The following is a 23,034-nucleotide window of genomic DNA, read 5'->3' on the forward strand; positions in this document are numbered from 1 at the left end:
TGGACTCAAGGAGACTTGGAAGAGGAGGTGGTTAGGTGGGTAGCGAACGGTGCTCAGACATGGTGGGCCACCACTTGCTCATCCTTCCTCTCCATTAGGTCATGTTTAAAATGAGAAAGTTAGTGCTACCCAGTGCTACCCAGGCAGAGATGGCAAGCAGTTAGTGATTGGTGCGATATGGATAATACAATGTGAATGATGGGATCCACAGCTCTGCCAGCTCATTGTATTTTTCAGATAAGAGATATTGGAATTAGGACCTTACTTAATCAATATGGCTCTTCCTCTGAGAGAAGGAAATTGAGAGACTGATTTAGAGCTTGGCAGATGGGATACTCCATCACAAATGTGATGGCTACCATGTCTACTGTATTGCAAGTGCCATAGGATGCAATGCATGTGTAAATGTTGACAGGAGATCCCTTACATTTTTGACAGAGTAACTCTTCTGCCAAACTCTAAATCATGCTGTTAGTAGATTATGCTTGTAGAGCTAGTAGCCCATTGATTGATAGGAGTGACCTGTTTTATAGATAGGGTGTACCTTTAATTGGGAGTACTGGGCACAGACTTGGTCTGTGCACCTTATCACAACGAATGCACTACCCCTAGTGCAGCTTCAAATGCGGACCTGCCTTGGGAATAGCATATGAGTGAAAGGAAGAGGGGCTGTCTGGTTGTTTGAAGCTGCTGGTCCACCTTTCTCTGTGCAGACAGCATCTGTAAGGAAACAGAGAATGTCCTGTATGTTGGTGTAGCAAGGAATTGCACCTTCCTGCAGTGAGGGTATCTCAGGGTTCCGGACGGGTCCATAAGTGCCCTCTTTCTCACAGTTCAAGAGTCACTTTGGTGGTTACACTGGCTGCACATCATCTTAATTTGACAGACTGTCTGTGCACCCCCTAACACCTCACTCTGCTTCCACATCTATAACGAAGTGCAAGCACATAAGCAAAATCTTTCTTAATTTACAAGGGTTCTCACACCCTATACAAATTTTAAAAAAACACACCCTTGACATCACACTGACTCGTATGTAGTTCTGGGACTTTGCAAGCATCTGCAGCCATGTCTGTAATACAAAAATGCCCCAGGTATGCTGACAGTGTGGACACATGCCACTTGCACCTCCTAAGCACTTAATAAATGCTAGTATAATGGTTGTTGGTCGTGAGCTGTAAACCTGAGGAAGTAGCCAAATACCTGGCAAGATAGGTCAGTGATTAAACCCTGGCATTGTACGGATCTGATGGACACAGGATAAAAATTCTGAACAGTGCAACTATCTTCTGCAACCTTCCAGGGTCACTATATTGAGTATCATCATGTTGAGTACAACAACATACGTGATGTAGGGTGCTTAGACATTGCTGAGTAGTGGTGGTAAGTGCTTTTTGAAAACAATAATTGCTTCTCAAATAGGGTAGAACTTATGAGGTAAGGGCTGCTGGCTTCACATTTAGAGAGCTAAAAGTATGGGCATCTAATGATTTGCTGAGCTGTGAATGGGGTGTAAAGGTGGCTGCAAAAAGGCCATCCAGATAGAGAGTGAAGGAGGATTATCTGCAAAAGAGAGGTGTTTGGTGGGCATGTCTCTCTGGGGATGATGATTTAGTGGAAAAGTAAGAGAGAATGTCAGTAACATGGATTCCCAAGTGTGTAATTGTTGGGCATTATACTGCAACAAGGGGAGAGTTGGAATGCTACCCAGCTACCCCATTGACACATTTACACTTAAACCATTTTAATGGTGACACGTCCTTGCTGAGATAAAATATCCAGAAAATGTTAATAAATGGAAACTGGGAAAAACCTATGGGTTCTTCTCGTTTGATTGTTTTAAATAATATTGAATCCCCCATGAGTTCTGAAAAGAAGTCTTGTGCTTGCTCTGCAACCAAAACAGCAGTTTGGTATCTCCACAGGAAACGATGTTCACATTGTGTTGATTATTCACAATGTTTATTGCAGTCTGATTTGATCCTTACCAAGCAAACTTCCTGTCTTGCCTTCTCATTTTTGAAAGACTCAAATAAAAGATAATGTTATGACTAGTTATGACTAGCAACGTCAATTTTAAATTTTAATCGGCAGTATTTGATTTTCTCTAGCTAAAAATATTTACTTCAAGCAACATCAGGGATACGTATTTTAAGGTGTCTTGTATTGTCTATCCCAAAGTACTGTTAAGCCAAATATGTAGACCCTAAATCTAAGACTACTTTTATGCATCATAGCTGTAATGTGTTTTTAGTCTTCCTGTGATAGGCAAAAGCACTGACAACAAAGAGACAGATTTATCATTGTAGGTGCAGGCAGCCAAAGCACAGATCCGTTCTGTGCCCAGTGGTCCTTCAAAATCAATTTTTAATGTCCTCAATTCAGTAAGGGGATCTGTTCAAGCACGTAGGTTAGTAGTGCTGCACACGTTTGCATAGCCCACCCTCCCATGATTATGCGAATGACTGATATGTGCTAAGATCCTGCATTTTCATTGGTGATTCAAAGAATGAATGCTGGCCTGTACCCTGGAGTCTGTATTTGCTAGATCCTGGGAGTCTCAGAAGGTGTACACATACTTTATTGATGATGAACATGAAGGCAACTCGGTTCACTGTTGTGTACTATGTGTGCATCACAGTTGAGTCATGAGGCAAGTGCACATGCACGTTATAATATTGTGTGTATGTGTGTGAGTGATCATGCTGTGTTGATTGGCCTCCACTCAGTGAATGAGTGATGTGACAGAATAGCAGGCAAAATGAACCTTGTCCTCCTACCCTTCCACCTCTCTCCAGTCAGTGGTGTATGAAATCACCTAATATTTGTACACAATTTCAGGAAAATACTGCACAAGTACAAGAAATGTGCATTGGCACGTTCTGGAGTGAAGATTGCATGTAAAGGGAAACCTACGCAGAATGCTGGCTGGACACTAACTTAAGCCAACAAAATGCAAAATTCAGAAGATTCTGCAGAATACACATTGTTTAAATCAAAAAGGAAGTGGTTCTCCGTGGACCACCTCTGCACTGATCGTTGTTCTCACCTAACTCAGTATCGAACATGAAGTGAAGGCTCCCTTCCACACTACTCATAGAGAGGCTGCCCATCACCAATATGCTTCCAGGTTTATATTACTGACAATGTATTCTGAAAAACTCTAATGGTTGAATACAGTGAAAACTAATACACAGAGCAAGGAAAACTGTGAAAAATCAAAATTTATGTTGCATATATTCAATGCAATATGTCTTTAAATCGAGAAAACATACACATGATTTTTTGGTAAGAGACCGCAAGTGTCATTTGTGTTTCACAATCGACCAATACTTGAATACTGAAGCTGTTGAGGTGTTAAAGAGAGCAAGTTAAAGAACACACTTTGATTTCAGTGGGGATAAACATATGGGTACTTTAAATACCTTGTCTGACTGCAACCACACCGTCTATTTAAACCCTACTGGCTATTTCGCTGATGTAAAGACAGACCAGTTGTTCAGCCCTGGTTTTAGATCAGTAGATAAACTCCTTACATTTTTGCCAAGCCTGTGATATCAATGTAATTTTAGGCAGGTTATTGTATTACTTTTTCCAATTATTCGCCTCTTTGTTTCCATATATAGTTCTCGCAATACTATTGTGCAGTGTTCTGTTGAGGATTAAAGATAAAAACTAATTTTTTGTGTTTAAAGTAATTTTTAGAAAAGTGTGCAACACAGAATCAACATTCTCAGATGTTTTTCAACTATATGATTTTTTTGTTTTTTTAGGAACTTCTCTTTGAACTTATCAAAGGATATAGAACAAGGAGATTCCAGGTGCGCTCGAGTCAGTCAAGTGTCAACCAGCAGCCCATCTGTGGACTGGCCTTTCCCAAGCCTTGAAGAAAGCGTGGGCCTTGAGTCATTACCTTTCCGGCTGATGATGCAGGACTGCACATCTGTGAAGACATTACTCCTCAAAATGAAGAGGATTCTGCAAGAGGTAATTATTTTTACATTTTCTAAGTAGCTGTTCAAATAGGCCTCAAGTTGTTGTCAAGCTGGTGAGGTGCGTTTCTGTCAAACTAAATACTAGGAAAACACATGCTGTTAAATATACAATTACATGTAGAATAGAAACAGTGAATCCCTTATGGAATTAAAGGTCAAATGTACTAAAAACTGGTCGCAAAACACTGGTCGCAATCTGCGGTCAGTATTTTTGCGACCAGTGTAGAATTTTACGAGCCAACCAATATACTAACAAGCTGGTTCATAAAATTCTGATTTGAAGTTGATCAAAATCCAGGCTACCTCATGAATCTTAATACAACAGGTCACAAAGTGTGACACACTGATTGGCGACCACCACAGGGATGGTGGCCTGCAAGGCTCAGCAGATAACCATGTCTTTGATTGCCTTGAAATGAAGTAAAACAGCTTTTTTAATGCACTCTGTTTTTCTGCCTACTCTGCACAAAACCATTTTCTAAATATTCACGAAAGGAAAGGGTTCCACCTGTAACTCTTCCCTTTTAGGAGTGGGTAGCAATCCAACTTAGGAGTCAGTAATTTTTCAATGTTTTGAGACTGTATTATGGTCACAAAACATTGATTCATTGTATGCAGGTTACTCAGAAGGAACACCCACAAACTGTCCTTCAAAATACTAAATCAGAATGGAGTCACAATCCCAAGTTATGAGTCTGTAAAGAGTTACTGACTCCTAATATCAGGCAGTTTCCGATGCGCTGGTCTGATAGGTTAGTGAGTGGGCCAGTTTTGTGGCTGACTGTGTGCCTCATTTATTGGCTGCTGGGGCATTTTTTTACTGCTTATTTCCCTGATACTCATATTAAATCAAGTATTGCCTACATTAAGCACAAATCCATGCAATCTTCCAAACCTCACAAAATATTTTTATAGCGTGCCTTTACAAGTTCAAATTTGCACTGATTTACACCCATCTACTACTTTCTTAGCTTTCTGATAGGGGGCCACTTTTACTTCGGTGTCTGGGCCTATTTTCTGTCTCAGTCCTATGCTGTTTGTGAATGTAAATATGCTTTACTGTATATGGTCTGGCTTAACAGCCAGCTGTCACCACACTATTCAGTGACCATTACTAGAAAAGGCTTTGGGTCTGTCCATATTTTGGGAGTCAAAAGTACGTTTGTTTTGGCAAAAGTTGTGTGCCTCAACAAAACTGCTTGCTCTCCATACAGCTGTGATCATTTTGCTTGCTTATCCAGATTCCTGAGCTTAAACTTTCAGGGGTACACATATAACAGTGTAATGGTATTAATGTGTCTGTTTTCTCTGGTACCAGAGCACCTGGGAGGAGGGCAGTCATTAATCTACATGAATGTATATCTCTGGCTTGAAAGTGAAACTGTCACCTGACATTTGAACCCACACCATATTATTCTACTGTTCTTTGCTTTAACACATAGTTATTCCCATGCTATTGTTTGTAATGCTTCAAATTACCACACAACATTCCTTTAAAGCCAGACCTATTGGCATTGACATTGCTTGTTACATCTGGCTTTTAATTATGATAAAGGTTTGCACCAATAGTTTTGACTAACAGGTCTAACTAGACTGGGGGCCTCATTTACAAGAAACTGACACATTATCATTGATGGGTCAGATTTCTTGTGCCTGCCGCACATCCCCTAATGATACTGTAGATGCACTGTGTTTACAAAACAGACTTCCAAGGCATACTTTCCCACAGATGCATCAGAAATTGGAAAAAGTCCTCTGTCAATTTTATGCCTGGTCTGGACAGGCAGTAAAATTTTGACGACTGAAATCGCAGAGTGACGCAGTGAAACGTTGTTAATTTCACTGCAACTGTTCTACGTGACTTTTTCAGTGGGAACACCTACACTGCATACATTATACCTGATTCAGGTATAATGTTACGCAGTGCTTTACAAACTGATGCATTGGGCTCAATGCTTCAGTATGTGACTATGAAGCAATGTAGTGCACTGCTAGCACTGCCACTGTGTAAATAAAATGATGCAGCGGTGGCGCAAGGGGCTTGTAAATGAGACCCTCGGTTTATTAAAATACACAAAATACGTAGAGCAATAGAGCTTTACTCTCTGTGCTTAGGCCTTGGTTACTGACATCTATCAGAGCGTTTTCCTCAACATATCAAATTAACTCCTAGGGTGCCCCGGATGAGCTGGTCTCGCCCTCGGCACCGAGGACGAGACCAGCTCATCCTGCTATGGGCCCCCGGGGGAGTGCTAGTGCTCCACCAGATGGCCGAGCACCCCCATCCCCTGGGCACAGATGGAAGGGGAATCGCTTCCCCTTCCACACCTGCCGCCCCAGACTCCTCCCCTTGGCATCTGATGAAAGCACGCTGACCTCATCAGAGGCCTTCGATCGAAGGAGAAATGCAAAAGCATTTCTCCTCGGATCACATGGAGGGGGCAGAAAGGCATGAAAGGAGAAGAAAGGCCTTTCCTCTCCTTTCATGTCTCTCTGAGCATTTCCGCTGCCCGATCGCAATGTGATCGGGCAGCAGAAATGCCCACTAGACACCAGGATTTTTTATTTGTTTTTGCTATTTGAAATAAGAAGAGCGGCTCCTTGGAGGCAAATTATTTCTAGTCCATTTCTGCCCCCTGCGAGCAGATCGGCCAAATATTATTAAGCCGATCTGCCCCCGGGGGGGGGGAATTTTTTTTTATCTTCCAGGAGTGACCCCTTGGACAATGGTCGCTCCTGGCCAGGGGGGCAAATTATTATTAGGCCATTTCTCCCCCCCCCCCGGGGGCAGATCGGAAACCACTAGACACCAGGGATTTTTTTTTTTTTTACTTCCGCATAAGGGGAGCGGCCCCTTTGGCAAGGGCCACTCCCCAGGGGGGGCAAAATATTTGCAGGCCTTTTCTGCCCCCCCTGAAGGCAGATCGGCCTAATATAATTAGGCGGATCTGCCCCCAGGGGGTTCAAAAACCTCTACCAACCAGTATGGGCCTGGGTATGCCCCCACCCGAACTGAAGGGGCTAACAGTCTTTCAGCTCTCCCCCACACACTAAAACATCTTATCCAATGGCAAGCAAGAGGACATTTGATTATTTTTGTTTTTTGTTTTACATTTGGGCCATAAGAGCTTGGTAACTCTCAAAAACGTCCCACTTGGAATGGTGAGGGTTGCACTTTTTTTTTACTTTGAGACTCTGCCATGTAGAAAAATCCACAAGACCTAAACACATCTGAAAACGAAACATCTAGTTGATTCCAGGGTGGTGAGCTTCACATGCACCCCGCATCATTTCCTTACCCACAATGCCCTGCAAACCTGCAACTTTGCTAGAATCCACAAAATTCCGACCACTCAGCATTGTCTCATCTATACCGATAAAATTTCTGCTGCACTTGTCAGCCTAAAAATGTGTCTTTTCAAACTGTCCTTTTGGACCCACTTTCGTTCCCCCTCAATTTCGACATGCTTTTGGCTCATCCCTGTCACAAACGCTTGGCCTACCTACACAAGTGAGGTATCATTTTTACCGGGAGACTGAGGGGAACATTGGGTGGTAGGAAATGTATCCCGGTGCTGTGATCCCACACAGAAATGTGGGAAAAATATGATTTCTTAGCTACATTTGAGGTTTACTGAGGATTCTGGGTAAGAACACATTGGGGTATCCACGTAAGTCACACCTCCTTTGACTCCCTCAGGTGTCTACCCTCACAAGTAAGGTACCATTTTTATCGGGAGACTTTGGAGAACGCTGGGAGGAAGGAACTTTGTGGCTTCTCTCAGATTCCAGAACTTTCTGTCACCAAAATGTGAGGAAAAAGTGTTTTTTTAGCCACATTTTGAGGTTTGCAAAGGATTCTGGGTAACAGAACCTGGTGAGAGCCCCACAAGTCACCCCATCTGGGATTACCCTAGGTCTCTAGTTTTCAAGAAATGCACAGGTTTGGTAGGTTTCCCTAGGTGCCAGCTGAGCTAGAGGCCAAAATCCACAGCTAGGCACTTTGCAAAAAACACCTCTGTTTTCTTTGGGAAAATGTGATGTGTCCACTTTGTGTTTTGGGGCATTTCCCGTCACAGGCGCTAGGCTTACCCACACAAGTGAGGTACCATTTTTATCAGGAGACTTGGGGGAACATAGAATAGCAAAACAAGTGTTATTGCCCCTTGTCTTTCTCTAAACTTTTTCCTTCCAAATATAAGACAGTGTGTAAAAAAGATGTCTATTTGAAAAATGCCCTGTAATTCACATGATAGTATGGGCACCCCTGAATTCAGAGATGTGCAAATAACCACTGCTCTTCAACACCTTATCTTATGCAAATTTTGGAAATATAAAGGTTTTCTTGATAGCTATGTTTCACTTTTTATATTTCAGCAAATGTATACCCGGTATAGAATGAAAACCCACTGCAAGGTGCAGCTCATTTATTTGTCTGGGTACCTAGGGTTCTTGATGAACCTACAAGCCCTATATATCCTCGCAACCAGAAGAGTCCAGCAGACATAACGGTATATTGCTTTAAAAGATCTGACATTTCAAGAAAAAGTTATAGAGTAAAACGGAGAAAAAAATTGCTGTTTTTTTCACTGCAATTTCAATATTTTTTAATTCAGCTGTTATTTTCTGTAGGAAACCCTTGTAGTATCTACACAAATTACCCATTGCTTAGTTCAGAATTTTGTCTACTTTTCAGAAATGTTTAGGTTTCTGGGATACAATATTGGTTTCACTCCGATTTCTGTCACTGACTGGAAGGTGGCTGAAATCACATAAAATTGTACAAATGGGGTATGCCTCAGTAAAATGCCAAAATTGTGTTGCAAAATTGGGTTTTCTGATTCAAGTCTGCCTGTTCCTGAAAGCTGGGAAGCTGGTGATTTTAGCACTGCAAACCCTTTGTTGATGCCAGTTTCAGGGAAAAAACCCCAAGCCTTCTTCTGCAGCCCTTTTTCCCATTTTTTACAAATAACGAAAGTTTCACAGTATTTTGGCTAATTTGTTGGTCTTCTTCAGGGGAACCCACAAAGTCTGGGTATCTCTAGAATCCCTAGGATGTTGGAAAAAAAGGACGCAAATTTGGCATGGATACCTTATGTGGACAAAAAGTTATGAGGGCCTAAGCGCGCGCTGCCCCAAATAGCCAAAAAAAGGCCTTGCACAGGAGGGGGAAAAGGCCTGGCAGCGAAGGGGTTAAACAGTTTAGTAGGTAATCATGACCTGCTTATGCTAAACACCAGGTATTTTTGCAGTCACAATTCTTCATAATAACGCCTATATCATTGTCTGGGCAGATTAGCAGGATTGGTTTTTGGTTTAATCTTTTGCACTTTCCTGAAGGAAGGCCGATGAATATTGCTCATCTATTTTCTAGTTTCAGGAGGTGTTTGCACATGCACTGTTAATTCGTTTACTGAGGTTTTCTAGCTGAAATCTAACATTTTCCAAAGTTCCGAAACTCGAATGCTGCTGTTATGTTATTATGTTATATAATTTCATAAAGCAGTACTCATAAATTAGGTTGACGTATTTTGTGACCCTCCAGCGAAACCTGTGCAAAATTCTGTGTTAAAGGGTTATCACATTGGGGTGCTGTAGTGCTCGGATTACTTACCAGTAATCTTCATTTCTCAGATTCTTCCTTCCTCATCCCATTCCGAATGAATGGAGTGAAGTGGCCATTCACTCCTCATGTCATGTCTAGAAAGCTACTTCTTCCCTTTCTATGAAAGATAGGAATCTCTGGCAACGTGTTAGACAAAACATTAGACTGGATCAACAACTGTCGACCAAGGCAATATTTTTCAGATGGGCTATAATACTTTGAAATTTTGAAGTAAAAAATTATTTTTAAATAATATATATATTAATCATCCTTTCCAGACCAGCTAATCGAACTGAAAGTTTCACATCAATATAAGCATTTCCTTTTTGTAAAATACGTGCACATAACCAGGGAAGATAAGTTACACAACAGTGTTTTAATATCTGCAGTCTGGAATGGAGCTTATAAATTCACAAATGTTATTCTAGATAATTATTTGCTACAGAAAGATGTCCCTCTATGTACCTACATGTGACAACCTTCGTAATGTATATCAAATGATTTTGTATTATTATTCATTACTCTTTAAATACGACGGAAATATGTTCAAAACATTCAAATAGTCAGAAGTAACATTAAAAAATATTAGTGCCTTTTTATATACTTGCCAATATCAAACAATGACAGGCTACCAATGAGTATACCATACAAGAATTAGACCTACAGCACAAGGCTATGACATGATTACTTTGGTAATGCTTTGACTCTAGGGGTCCCACAAATGTTCTTCTGATTGCAACATCTCCAAATATGGTTCAAAGCCAGCATTTTCCCCATATAGAAGTGGTCTTCTTAAGGCCTTTTCGGCTGTCCTTACCAGGGGGGCACAGGTAATACATCTGCCATCCTAAAGAAGTGTCATTCCCTGTATTTAGAGATCCAAGCCCGTCTTAATAGAGCGGGACATGGGAAATTACGACCCAGAAGTCCTGTGGTGGATGAACCAGTGAATCAGTGGTTTCCACTGACTGAGACAGTAGAGGCCACACTAAGGCCCATATTTATACTTTTTTAGCGCCGCATTTGTGTCATTTTTTTATGCAAAAGCAGCGCAAACTTTCAAAATACAATTGTATTTTGTAGGTTTATACCGCTTTTGCCTCAAAAAGCAGCCCAAATGCAGCACTAAAAAAGCATAAAAATGGGCCTAAATGTACTATATCTGTTTTTCTGGCTCTAAGCAGAGTAGGAGAGCAACACGAATGGTGGGAGGACCACTGGCTTAACTCATTCCTCCCACTCGAAACCCCAAAAAGGAGCAAACCATGAAAGCACCAAAGAGTCATAGTTAATGTTTCCAATGTCTTTCTCACATTTAGTCATCCAGTATTTTTCCTTGATTGTCCCTATTGTGTGGCTATTGATAAGTGCAGGATTTTCTCACAATTCCACACAGCCTATCTCATCTTAGATGCACTTAACATGAGAAAACTACCAATTTCAAATTGCAGTCATAAGAAAAACAACATCTGTGGGTGTACAAAGATATATCCTTGCATGTGGATTCCTGTGCAGTAACGTTGAATACAACACTGGGCTGAATTCAATAAGTCTATGATTAACTTTACAAGAGACTCTAATTAAAAAGACACTGAAATGGTGCTTTGCCCTAAACATACTAATGATCTCACAACACTGTTTTCAAATGTTTTGATAACTGATCCATTTACATGGCCCAACAGTTCACCGCAATAGATTGGTACAGCTACCACCTTCAACCGATAGGCTTGTAATGTTGCACTTAGTGGCTAACATCCTTGCCCTAGCCATTCCCTTGCTGACAGTAAAATCCAGCCGCAGTGGTCTGTTTCAAAGTACAAACCGATGAGAGATTGTAAATCATGATACTGTGTGCTCAGAAAATTTTTAGTGTCAATTTGTGATGTCAACCCTAAAATGTCAAGTTCAGGGATTCGTCCACTCCTACAGGTTCATAGCTAGCCACTGATTATTACAGTTTATGAAGCTAAAGATTGTCCTTCATGTAAATGAGACTCTCCTGAGATGAGCATGCTAATCCTCACCTGTTGAGAGAGCCAGTGCCATCCCTTACATCAGCACGAATGTTGGACAATATGGTTTCAGAATCAGCTCACCATAAAGTTAACCTGCTCCATCCACCAACGATATTGATTTATAGTTGGTGGGGTGTGAACGGTTCTATTCTCCTATAGTGGCACAATTACTGACCCGCACAAGCTAGGGATGGTGCCACTAGAAGAAATAGCCACCTCCGGACCATATCACATAGGTCAAACAATAGTGCAAATTAATATCTTGGTGAGTTGCATGATTGTGGAGGATGAGAACATTTATATCTTCTTAATTGGTTGATTTATCGTGTATTCTTTAATGCAGGTTTTGTGGAGTATATATAGAACTTTTGACAGAGAAATGCAAAAGAAAGTAATAGAAAGAGAAAGTGAACAAGAAAGAGGCAGAGAGAGAGCAAATGAGATAGAGATAGAGAGAAAATAAAAGTGAGTAGTGGTGAGGGAAAGGAAAACCTTAAGCACACAGACATTTGTGAAGCTGATAAAGTAGAGCTGTCAGACGATGTTTTGAATAAATCATGCTCATAAGTAGCTAAAATTGCCAGTTCCTTCTCAGTCTGTGACCTTCCTAATGCTGTACATTTCTGGATAAGCATAAATGGTACAATCATTTAGAACAGTTAGGGCCTCATTAGGACTTCAGTGGTCCTTTTCCAGGGCCGCCGAAGCCGCTATAGGCAAAAGACCGCCAGTGCTGACGGCCTTTTGCCTGCCTTATTAGGACTCCTTGGAGGATTTCTGGGCGGAAGTCCGACTCCGAAGTGGCGGGTGCATCACCAGCACTGTCATGGCAGCAGGACTCCACCCACCATATTACAAGCCGTAATATAGCTTGGTGGAGTCCTGCTGCCATTGTGGTGCTGGCGATGCAACCCCTCCCAGATGTCCTCCTCAATGGAGAAGGTAAGTGGGCATCCGAAAGGGGGAAAGGAGGGTGTCTGTGTGTTTGGGTGCGTGTGTGCGAGTGAATGTGAATGTGTGTGTGCGTGTATGTGCGCGTGTATGGGGGTGTCTGTGTATATGAATGCGAGTGAGTGGGGGTGTCTGAGTGCATGTTTGCGAGTGAGTGAGGGTGTCTGAGTGCATGTTTGCAAGTGAGTGGGGATGTCTTTGTGGATGTATGCGTATGCTGAATGGATGTGTGTGTGAATCCATGCATGCGTAAAGGTGTGTGGGGATGTTTGTGAGTGGGTGGACTGGTGGAACGGATATGTGGGGACATGTGTGCATGTGTGTGCCAGCAACAGGAATGGAGATTCCTGTCCCCGGGTGCATGCCCGTCAGGGTTTTTGTGGCAGGGTGACTGCCACGGAAAGCCTGGTAGTTTGCTGCCATGAAATCCAGCCGTCAGGCTGAGGCCTGCTGCCAGGTTGGAGGTGCTCAACTCCAGCCATGGCAGTGCGACTGCACCAGCTGGCCCGGTGGAGTTGTGGAGGCTTGGCGTCTGCCAAGCCCCACAACTCGTTATGTGGCGGTCTCTACTGCCAGCTTCGCTGTGAGAGGACCTCAACGGCGAGGCTGGTGGTCTCATGACCGCCATCCTCTTAATGAGACCTTAGTTATTTAAGGAGTTTTATGAATCGAAAAATGACCACCAAATGCTGAGCACGATCTTCCACCTAAAAAAAAAATCCTGTATTCCGCTGAATGGATGAAAACAGCTGGTTTCGGTGACAGTAGGTTGGATTATGGAATTATAGAAAAGAACCAGAGAAATGTGTGGAGGCATGGACTTTAATAACCCTCTCGGTGCTTCAAATTTAATATAAAAGCTCAGAGAACAAATCTTACTGTCTGTTGCAGCACACGTGCTACAGCATTCCACACTTTCTAACCTTCACACAAGCCATTGCCTTTTACCTGCGCTTTGTTATCATGGATTTCTTCATTATTTGGAGCCACATGCAGAACAGATTTAGGAAGGCATTTTGAAGAATATTTCAATTTCCCCGTTGACATAGAATATATACTGCTGTAAGCATACCTCTTTTTCACTTAAAAATCCAAACGATGACAGGTAATTTCCTGTGAAATCTAGACAGCCTGAATGAAGACTCTTGTATCAAGTATAATAAAATGAATTCTTCCAGCTGATCCAATTGTGAGAGAGGTAGATGAGTTTTCTCATTGTGCTGAAGTTCCTAAGATAACGGCAGAAAGGCGTACCTACAAAGTAATTTATAGGAAACCTTAATTTAAGCCCCCTATGTCGAAATATTTGCCTTACCGTTCTCCTACCTCAGACCGCTTGTCAAGAACTCCAAGGCCAAAACACATTCCCTTCATGCCTACCTATCATACCCATTAGACCACACCAATTACTAGCAATGGTGGAAATTGTTGTTTTTGTTCAAGGAATTTTTTCATTTTAGTAAAACAATATATAATCAAAGATCATTACGATACAAAAAAGAAATGGTAGTTCAATACAATAACACCGAAGACCTGGAATATAAATGTAATTAGTACTTTGTAGACCATCAAACATCTTTCTTGTGTTAAAACAGACAGAAGGGCACAGGTGCCATATGATTTTTGTATATAGAAGAAACATTATCAACCAAATAGTGTTCGACTTCAGTACCGGGGGGTGACAATGTGTGCTTAAAGATTATATAATCGGGTGGTAAAACTTGCATAATGGTGATAGCATGGCCTACAGTATCAAGTATAGTCGGATAGAGTAACAGAAATGAACTGGGGGCATGAGGGGAGAAGATAACAGGCAAGAGGGCAGCGGGGGTGAGATGTCCAGAAACCGGAAGTACCTACCGTTCAGGTACAAGGATGTGATTGAGGAGATATTACTCCCCCATTATTAGCAGATGCCATATGAGGTGTGCCATACTACATTGAAAATCTGAGAGAAAGACTGAAGGGTATGTGCTCCTCTAAGATATGAGACCCATGCCCACGAAGTGTGATGAGATAGATGATTAAAAGATTTCCATTCTGAAAGAATAACCTTAGCCTCAATGATCAGAAGGAAATCTAACAAGGCCATATCATTGGCAGTAAGGGACAGGGTGGATCTTGATATCCAGGGACCTAGAGACACCATAGCAAAATTTAGGGGCAGATTTAAGAACCACTTGCGCCACTTTAGCGCTGCCTTAGCATAATTTTGTTTATGTTAAGGTGGCCTATTCCAAATGCCATATTTACAGAGTGGAGCAATGCATGCATTGCATCACATTGTAACCATTTGCGCCACATTATGCATGCGCCATGCATAATGTATGCAAAGGGACGTTCCAGCGCAAGGAGGTCCACAAAAATGGCACAATGAAATCTACGAGATTTCATTGTGTCATTTTTGGCATCATTTTTAACATCTGCTGAAAGTATGCTTTTAAAAGATGCACCCATTGTAAGTAATGGGCCTCCTTGCACTTTGCTCCACTAGCATCAACATTTTTGATGCGCGTTGTAGCAAAGCGCCACAATAGCATCAAAAATGCTGACATTTATTTTTCCAATACCGCCATGGTGCGCTGTATTAGAATTACGGCGCACATATGGGGGTGTTAGGCGGCGCAAGGGGCGCAAGAAAAGTGGCGCCACTTTTTTTCAATGAGGCCCTTAGTGTTATTGGTATATTAAGTATCTCACCTGTTTTATTTTGTGTCGGAGCCCAGTATGTGCCCAATAATCAGCAGTCAAAGAACATGTATTAGTCAGAGCCTGTTTCATGGTTGCAATATCAAAACCTAATGTTTTCTTTCAAGTTTAGGCTATATAATCTTGGAGGTGTCCAGTGTGAAAGATTCATGGTAAAGAATTTAGATTGTAATAGAGAAGACATAATTTTATTACCGAATGAACGCTAATTTTTTGTCAGCTGTTGTCATTAATGTGACAAAGAATGTCATCGTCAAATGCTTAGCACATTTTGTGTGTAGCACTGATGCTTGGGCTCCAAATGGGTCTGATAAAAATGTATAAATCTTTGAGGCAATATAACCTTAGTGTAACCATATTGCAAGGCGGGGTGGTACGGATGGGTGAACAGCCAGGGTAAGCTTAGACAGTTTTACTTTGATCTTTAAAAAACTGCATGAATATGCTAGAAATGAGAAAAGAAATGGAACATTGTCATTATTGCATAAACCCTTAACTAACCTGATCCCTTTGAGGGCCCACCAATTTACAGATTGAGTGTTGACTTCTCCCTTTGTTTTGGGGTTGTGCCACAATGATGCCCATCTAGAGTTAGAAATATGCACTGGCAATCTTCTGTCCAGAGTCTTAAGTGCCTAAGAGTCTAACAGCGGCCTTGCTGCAGATCAATAATCTCTTACTGAAGGTAGGTTCAGTCTAATTGGAATCCTTTCTGCATCAGCTTCTTCACCACTCTCCATGTCTGTAGCTCCCTCCTTTACATGTAAAATCCTGCTCTGCCACCTCCTGCTGGCCTGAGCACTATGACTGTCAGCCCAGAAACAGATGCTTCTCTGAGTGGATCCAATAGGGCACCTGTAGTATGTGCAGATATCAGGACTGGAACTGCATCGACTGTCTGAACAGTCCCTCTCCTGTTCCTGCAATCCGTCCACTTTGGTGCACCATATGGTGCTTGATGGCAGGGCAGTGCGTGAGTGTGAAGTTTAACCACCTGCTGAGGAGTCATTACTGCTTCTGCTGCTACTACAGTGATTATTTTATGTATGTGAGAGAATCTTGCATTGTTATTTCTCAGGCTGGATCTCTTCTCTGTTAAGAAGGTGCCCCTTACAACTGGCCAAATTGGATCAAATGTGGCTCTGCAGCAACAGTGGACTTGCTCTGGGAAATGCTCTCTCCTTGCTGCTCTGCTTGGGTTCAATCCAACGTACACTTTTGGGCTCAGATTATGTTACTCACTGTACAATTAGATACCTTTGCACTCTAAAATCCTAGTTACACTCTATCATTCTGTTAACTTACATTCTACATTCCCACTCTCTGCAGCAGTTCTTGCACCCTGTGCTTCACTGAGCACCACCCCCTTCCACAATATCTTTTATCTTTTTCCCTTGGGCCGTATGCTTCCCATAATGCTGTGTGTTCCCTCATGCACTGTGCTCATCTGTCAGGAGTGCTAATAATTTTGACTTTAGTGTACTGAAACCATATAACAAAGAAACAGCAAGGACATACACAACAAATTGTGTATAACACAATTCGCGGTTGCTAGACTGAAGGAAGGAGTGGTTGCATGCTCACACACACAGAACATGTACAACATGAGCAGCAAAACCAGTCTACACATATGTAAAATAGGCCTTTGCTACTTAATCCAACATTCTACCCTTCTGTTTATTCCTCAAGTTTGTGAAACATATTTTCAATTTACCAATGTCAAGATGATTAGTACTGCCAATATTCTCTTGGTTCATGCTGTGATGATTGAGTGTCTGTTCACAGGAATAACTGAACAGGAATTATACAAGAAAATATCAATTCCATTGCCATGTGAACGTCCTTCATGAAGTTGTGAATTACTGCATATTCATTCATGTTATTCCTGATGTTAAGGTTGATGAAGCTGAATCTGAAGGAATGATTAGTTTTAGTAAATGCCTAGATGCGACTATCTTGTGCACAAATAGGTATTGTTAGATCCGGTTAGAAGTACCTGAGGCACACAGTCTCTACAAGGCCTTTGGTCGTGGTGATTTAATCAGTTTACGTCTGGTGCCTGGTATTGTCCAACCATGAGCCTGGAAAATTGAGCGCCACGTATAACCCTTTAAACATGACTTTCAGTGTAGCAGATCAGGCAGTCCAGGGAATTTAACCAGGGGTGGATGAGGGCTTAGACTCAGAACCCAGTAATACACATCGTAGTTGTCAATAAACTGTTCATCATTCCAGTGATTTTTCATAGATAACATACAGTACTTGTAAACAGAACACTACACAAGTTCAGGGGTAGTTAAATGCAGTGTGAGCAAAGAACAATTGATTCAAACTCTCTTTAGATCCCTGTCTATGTGGTTATTCCCTCACTGGTTTGTGCCAAACATTATGCATGGAATACTCTGATGGTTAAATTGGAAGTTGCAAGGTTTGCCCAATGTACCTGAGAGGAACAAAGAGAATGGCATGGCAAAGGGCTATGTGGCTGGCATAGGTTATGATGGCCATCCATTGAACTTTTTGTTTTGCAAAATAAATGACTAATGACCCTCTACACCTAGGCACCCTTTCCCTGGATGTCTGTCGCTATTTTAATGTTTCTGTTTGTCACCACCAGGTTTTTCTTGGCAGTGATGGACAGAAAAAAGGGATGAGACCCCCTGCCTGAACAGGATAGGTGGAGCAATCCCCTTGCAATAATAGATAGCAGTCCATCAAGCCACCAGAGTAAGCTTTTCATCAAGGGAGTCAATGGGTGCACCACCAACGAAAATCTGATGGTCAGCCCCAATTACACTTGGGTGGATAGCCAGAATGCTTGGTTGACATAGTACTCAGTCACAGGTCTTAGCAACATTGTGACAGCCATTTTGAAAAGTAGGATGACTGACTGACCAACTGTGGGTATTTTCCATGACATAAAATATGTAATATGTAAATCAACTTATACATGTCATTGCAACTGTATGTATTATGCCCTTCTATATATAGATTGAATTTTTGAGTAGCCAAAGGAAAGCCTAAACACTATTTAATCTATGTCAAAATGTACGGTCTGTTGCACTATCCAAGATGCCTAAAATAAAGCTGTTAGTAACAGAAGAATCAGAGAAACTGTGCACTTAATGGAAAGGCTAAGTGCCTGTCACTTGAGATAACCAGCTGATTAGTAATCCTAGCGCTGTCCTTGAATGACCTAACACCACACTGAAAAAGCGCTGGATGGATCAGTTACTATGTAGCTGTGAGAACAAAAGAAGGAAAACATGTATTTCCCTTGGTGTATGTTGACATACAGCTTGCCTGCTAGGCTTTAAACTTTACGCTGCATCTGATAAAGCAAAGATTCAATACAGATGCTGTAGGCCAAAATCATAAATCGGATCTGGGTTCATCGTTCAGGACAGCTGACACATTAACTATGATATATCTTGAACCCCTGAGCTACTGAAGGAAGAGTCCTTAATGTGAAAAGCAAGATGTTCAAAAAGGTTTCCATTTCAAAAGTTTGAACATATTCTGCATATTATGATAAACAACAAAGATAGTTTGACAGATAGCCATTTACCTCTAGGAAAGGCCAAATAATTGCCCTTCAAGGGAGGTTATCGTTCCTATACTTAACTGTTTTTCGTGTAGTATTTGGTGGAGAGAGTACGTAGAGTGTCAAGGAAAATCATCAGGAAAGTGGCTTACAAATGTGAATAATGGCTAGCAGGATTTGAAAATAAATTCCGTTGGAGATCCCTCATCATTTTGAAACGCTGTCGTTCTTACAACTTGCTTTGACTGTAGCAGTCCTACTGTGATAACATTTCCATCTGTTGGATACCGCCAACCTGTACTTGTTTAATATTAATGTATACTTGATGTTCCGGTATACCTACGTTGAAACTAATATCCAGATATCTTTGTAATGACGCCTACATAAAGTTGAAGGTATACAATATCATAAATGTTGGAATATTGGAAGCATTCCTAACCAGTACTGAGCAATGTGGAAACATTAAAAGAAAATAGTCAAGCATTTTCAGAGAATTATAAGGTAAAATCCAAGCACATGTGATCTGAGGTACATTGCAACAATGCAACTAAACAGTACATTCAATAGACTGCAAAAAAATAAATTTCCACTAAGCATGAAATTCAGTACCTGATAATCACCATCACATGTGTATATTTAGTCCCAAATCATATTGTACACCTTCAAACAGTATACCTATAGTAGTTCTGTGCTTACCAGTAAAGTATACACCACACAATAATGTATCATGCTGCACTCCATAGTGTAAAAATTGGAACACACAATTGACATACATCAGCAGAGATGTGTGTAAATGCTTCATATTTGCAATTGGTGGGAGAAATCTTGTGATGTCGTTCAATGTTACATACGCATTACTGCTATAATTTAAAAAGTCTTCTGCAAGTATCTGTTATCCAATAACAAGGATGAGGCAATGCAAAACTGATCTGCATCTGTAGAACTGTGTGTGAAAAGTATTTTACATAAAAAGATTGTTGCTGTAAAGTAAATCTATAGCACGATCAGTAGAGTTGAGTGTTTCAATAACGGGGATGACTCTGTTAAAGCATATTTCACTTAGGGTTATGCTTTACAACAAGGTCAATAAATCTTTTCACAAACCATGAAGGGGTGGAGAGGCAGTGCAATTAAATCTTCACAGAACACAATTTAAATTGTCAGTATGATCACATGAGCCATACAAGGAAAACTCCAGTCTGAAATAAAGTTAAGAAGTTTTATTACAAGCTCAGACTCAAAGTTATGTGGACAATTCTCAAAACAATGTTATAAAGATACAGAATCACAAATGGTTGACGAAGGCAATAGAAAAGATTCAAACAAACTCACATCAAAAGGTCTAAACATTCAAACAAATGTTACAAAACATCAGAAGAAAAATCTGTTCATAAGAGAAATCGAATGTACATAAGACAAGTGCTGTTCAGTTCTTTTAAGCATAAAGGCAACTAAAAAGTCAGTTAGGTTTAGATAGCTAGGATAAGGATAATCCCTACAGATTAGCAAGTCACAAGTTAACATGTGCTGGGCTAAAACATATTTACAAAAAGGTAAAAATAAAAAGGACAAAAAGAATTTGGAAAAATGACATCTGGGGCAAAAGGTGAATAACCAATGTTGGCAAATATTAGTTAAAACGTGAAGGCATCAGCATCTCAGAAGTTCGGTCAAGAGTCTTCATGGGGTTAGGGGAAAAAGTTCTAAGTCACAGCAAAACATTGAAATAAAGGGTAAGGTTAGAGAGGTCTGTACCTCTCAGAGTCCAAGGGATCTAGAATGAAGAGTGCACTGAAGAAGGGTGAGGCACAGAATGCTTCTGATCCAGCTGGGGAACGGCATATTAAAATCCATAGTGCACGATGATTCACTCATCCATCACTCCACATGACTCGGAACATGTAATTGTCCAATCAAAGCCTGCCATGCAACAGGAAACTGCATCAGTGAAGATTCCCACTATCTGCCATGGGAATTGCATCCATCTTAGATCATCCATTTAGATTTAAACAAATGTAGACATTTACTTTCACAGTTCCTGAATGTACTGGGCTCAAGGTTAGTTTCTCAGGCTCACTATGTGTGAAACATTATGGCATCTATTATCAAGCCATAATTTCATGGGAATGAAATTTGAAAGAAATTATGCATTAGCAAGAGTGACTAAACCATTTTCTACACAGTTAGAAAAAAGGCCTTGCAGGTCTCACTTAGGATAACCAAAGTGAAATAAAATAGCACATTCATCTATGCACATCAAGTACATATAACATTTACATCATTAATTCAACATTAATAATTTTTGTCAGTGTTCATGTTACAGTAGTTTAAAACAACATAACTCAGTTAATACATTGATTTATCTATAGTGCAGAACAGCAATCTTTAACTTTTGCATGTAAAATTTTAAACATTACTTTTCTGAAATGCATTGCCATGTTAGTGCACATTGTAAAGTAACACATAAAGAATTACTTAGAATTGAATTAATTGATTATACATGAGGCTTTAAGGTTAGACCACCAGACTTTAGTTCTCTGCTCTACAGTGAATGCACATTAACATAGCTTTCAGTGCACCACTTTACAACAAATCCATTAGTACTTTAATTACCAAAATGCATAGGTTGTCTCGTAAAGATGATCACTGTGACGTCAGGTATAGTAATAACATTTCTGCTACAATAAGTCCTATTGATTCACTATGCTAAACACACATAAAGTGATAGAAGAAATGCTCAAAAATAGTCTAAACCATTAGCAAACGCTCTTTGTAATATTCCAAGTCTATAGTTATCAATCACTGTACCACTGTAGACCAATGACCACATTTTGCATATCAGTACTGACCTTGTTTCTCATGGGAGAAGTTCATTATGAACTGCCACACAAGGCCCCCACTTGAGGGTACACAAGAAACTGTAGGTGGCTTTGGCCTACTTAGGCCACAACAATGTATTTACCTTAATGCAGTTAGCATCTAAGTGATTACATTGTCTGCTGTCTCACAGTGCTTCTAAAAGGAACTGTGCTTTCTGTTTTATCTGCCCACTGAATAATGGATCAGCCCCTTATTCCATTCTACAGGAGGAAAAAGGAACAGGCAAAATTGCCATGTGTTGCTTATTGTATGGGATTTGCACACACCTTTAATCTTTGTTCCTTTCTGAAATATTGAGCACATTGACCACACTCCTCTCTGTGTCTTCTGCGCCACTGCTAGGAGGCCACGGGGGAGGCCTTTAACTTCCTCTCTGTCCACCCGCCTTAATCAAGTCTGTTTAAAATGAGATGGCCTGAAAATGCCAAAATTGTGCTTCTACACCATCCTTACAACACTTTGCTGAGGCATTCATGCATTCCTGATATGCAGCCCCAGCTCCAAGGTGGACACTGCCCACATCATAAAGACCTCTGGCCTAAATTAACTTTATTTTGAATGGCAGACATTTTCCATTAGAAAGCACATTTTGTGTTGTCTATGTAAAGCAGCCCAATCAAATAACAATTCACTTAAAGATATAAAACAAATAAAAATTCCATACCAAAGTCAATTAAAACAAGAAATATTAATTTAGAATATATCATAAAAAGAAATATAATGAACTAGGGGTTCCATTTATATTAATAAAGGGAAACTAATAACCCGTTTGAAATCAAAGGGAAAAAAGCAACGGCAAAGCCAATAAGTGTGGCATGGGCAAGCAAATGTGATAGTTAAAGGTTTTTTTTTTTTTTTTGGAAGCATTGCAGCAAAAATAAAAAGAAGACAAAAATGGCAACACCTAGGCATAGTGACTATATGCTTACAAAACTTTTTAACTATTTATTTTAAAATTATCACCCATAATTTCAGTAGAACTGTATCCTCCTTTCTAGCAGTAACATACTGCGTAAATTGTAATTTGCATGACTGTTGTGCCAGTTATCAATGGTGTGTGTTTCTAACAATAACATGCACATTTCTGTGTTTTTTCATTTTTACTTCATTAACAGCCGTAAATGTATTTTAACTGAAGGTATTTTCTCTGAGAGTTCACATATATTCAGAGGGACCCGTCAGTAAGCCTACGATCTCAGGTGTCAAAATATCATACTAGTGAAAAGTGGCTAGCAAAAGCAGAACAACGCAGGATTGCTTTATTTGTGAAGGTAATAAGGATCTTAATTTAAGTGTGTAGTGCCTAGTCGTTGGTTTTATTGATAAGGTAAGCTC

The 23,034-nt window shown here is 40.6% G+C and overlaps 1 protein-coding gene across 1 annotated transcript in view; it reads left to right on the top strand.

Annotated features, from left to right (window-relative positions):
• The window catches only part of CCSER1 (coiled-coil serine rich protein 1), a 2,320,004-nt gene that overhangs the window by 1,460,208 nt on the left and 836,762 nt on the right, over positions 1-23,034 (top strand). The window contains exon 6 of the mRNA XM_069237981.1: positions 3,774-3,987. Coding sequence (XP_069094082.1) covers positions 3,774-3,987 — 214 coding nt within the window. The remainder of the gene's footprint in view (positions 1-3,773; positions 3,988-23,034) is intronic.

This window comes from Pleurodeles waltl, chromosome 1_2 (genome assembly GCF_031143425.1).
Source record: "Pleurodeles waltl isolate 20211129_DDA chromosome 1_2, aPleWal1.hap1.20221129, whole genome shotgun sequence".
NCBI classification, from domain to species: Eukaryota; Metazoa; Chordata; class Amphibia; order Caudata; family Salamandridae; genus Pleurodeles; species Pleurodeles waltl.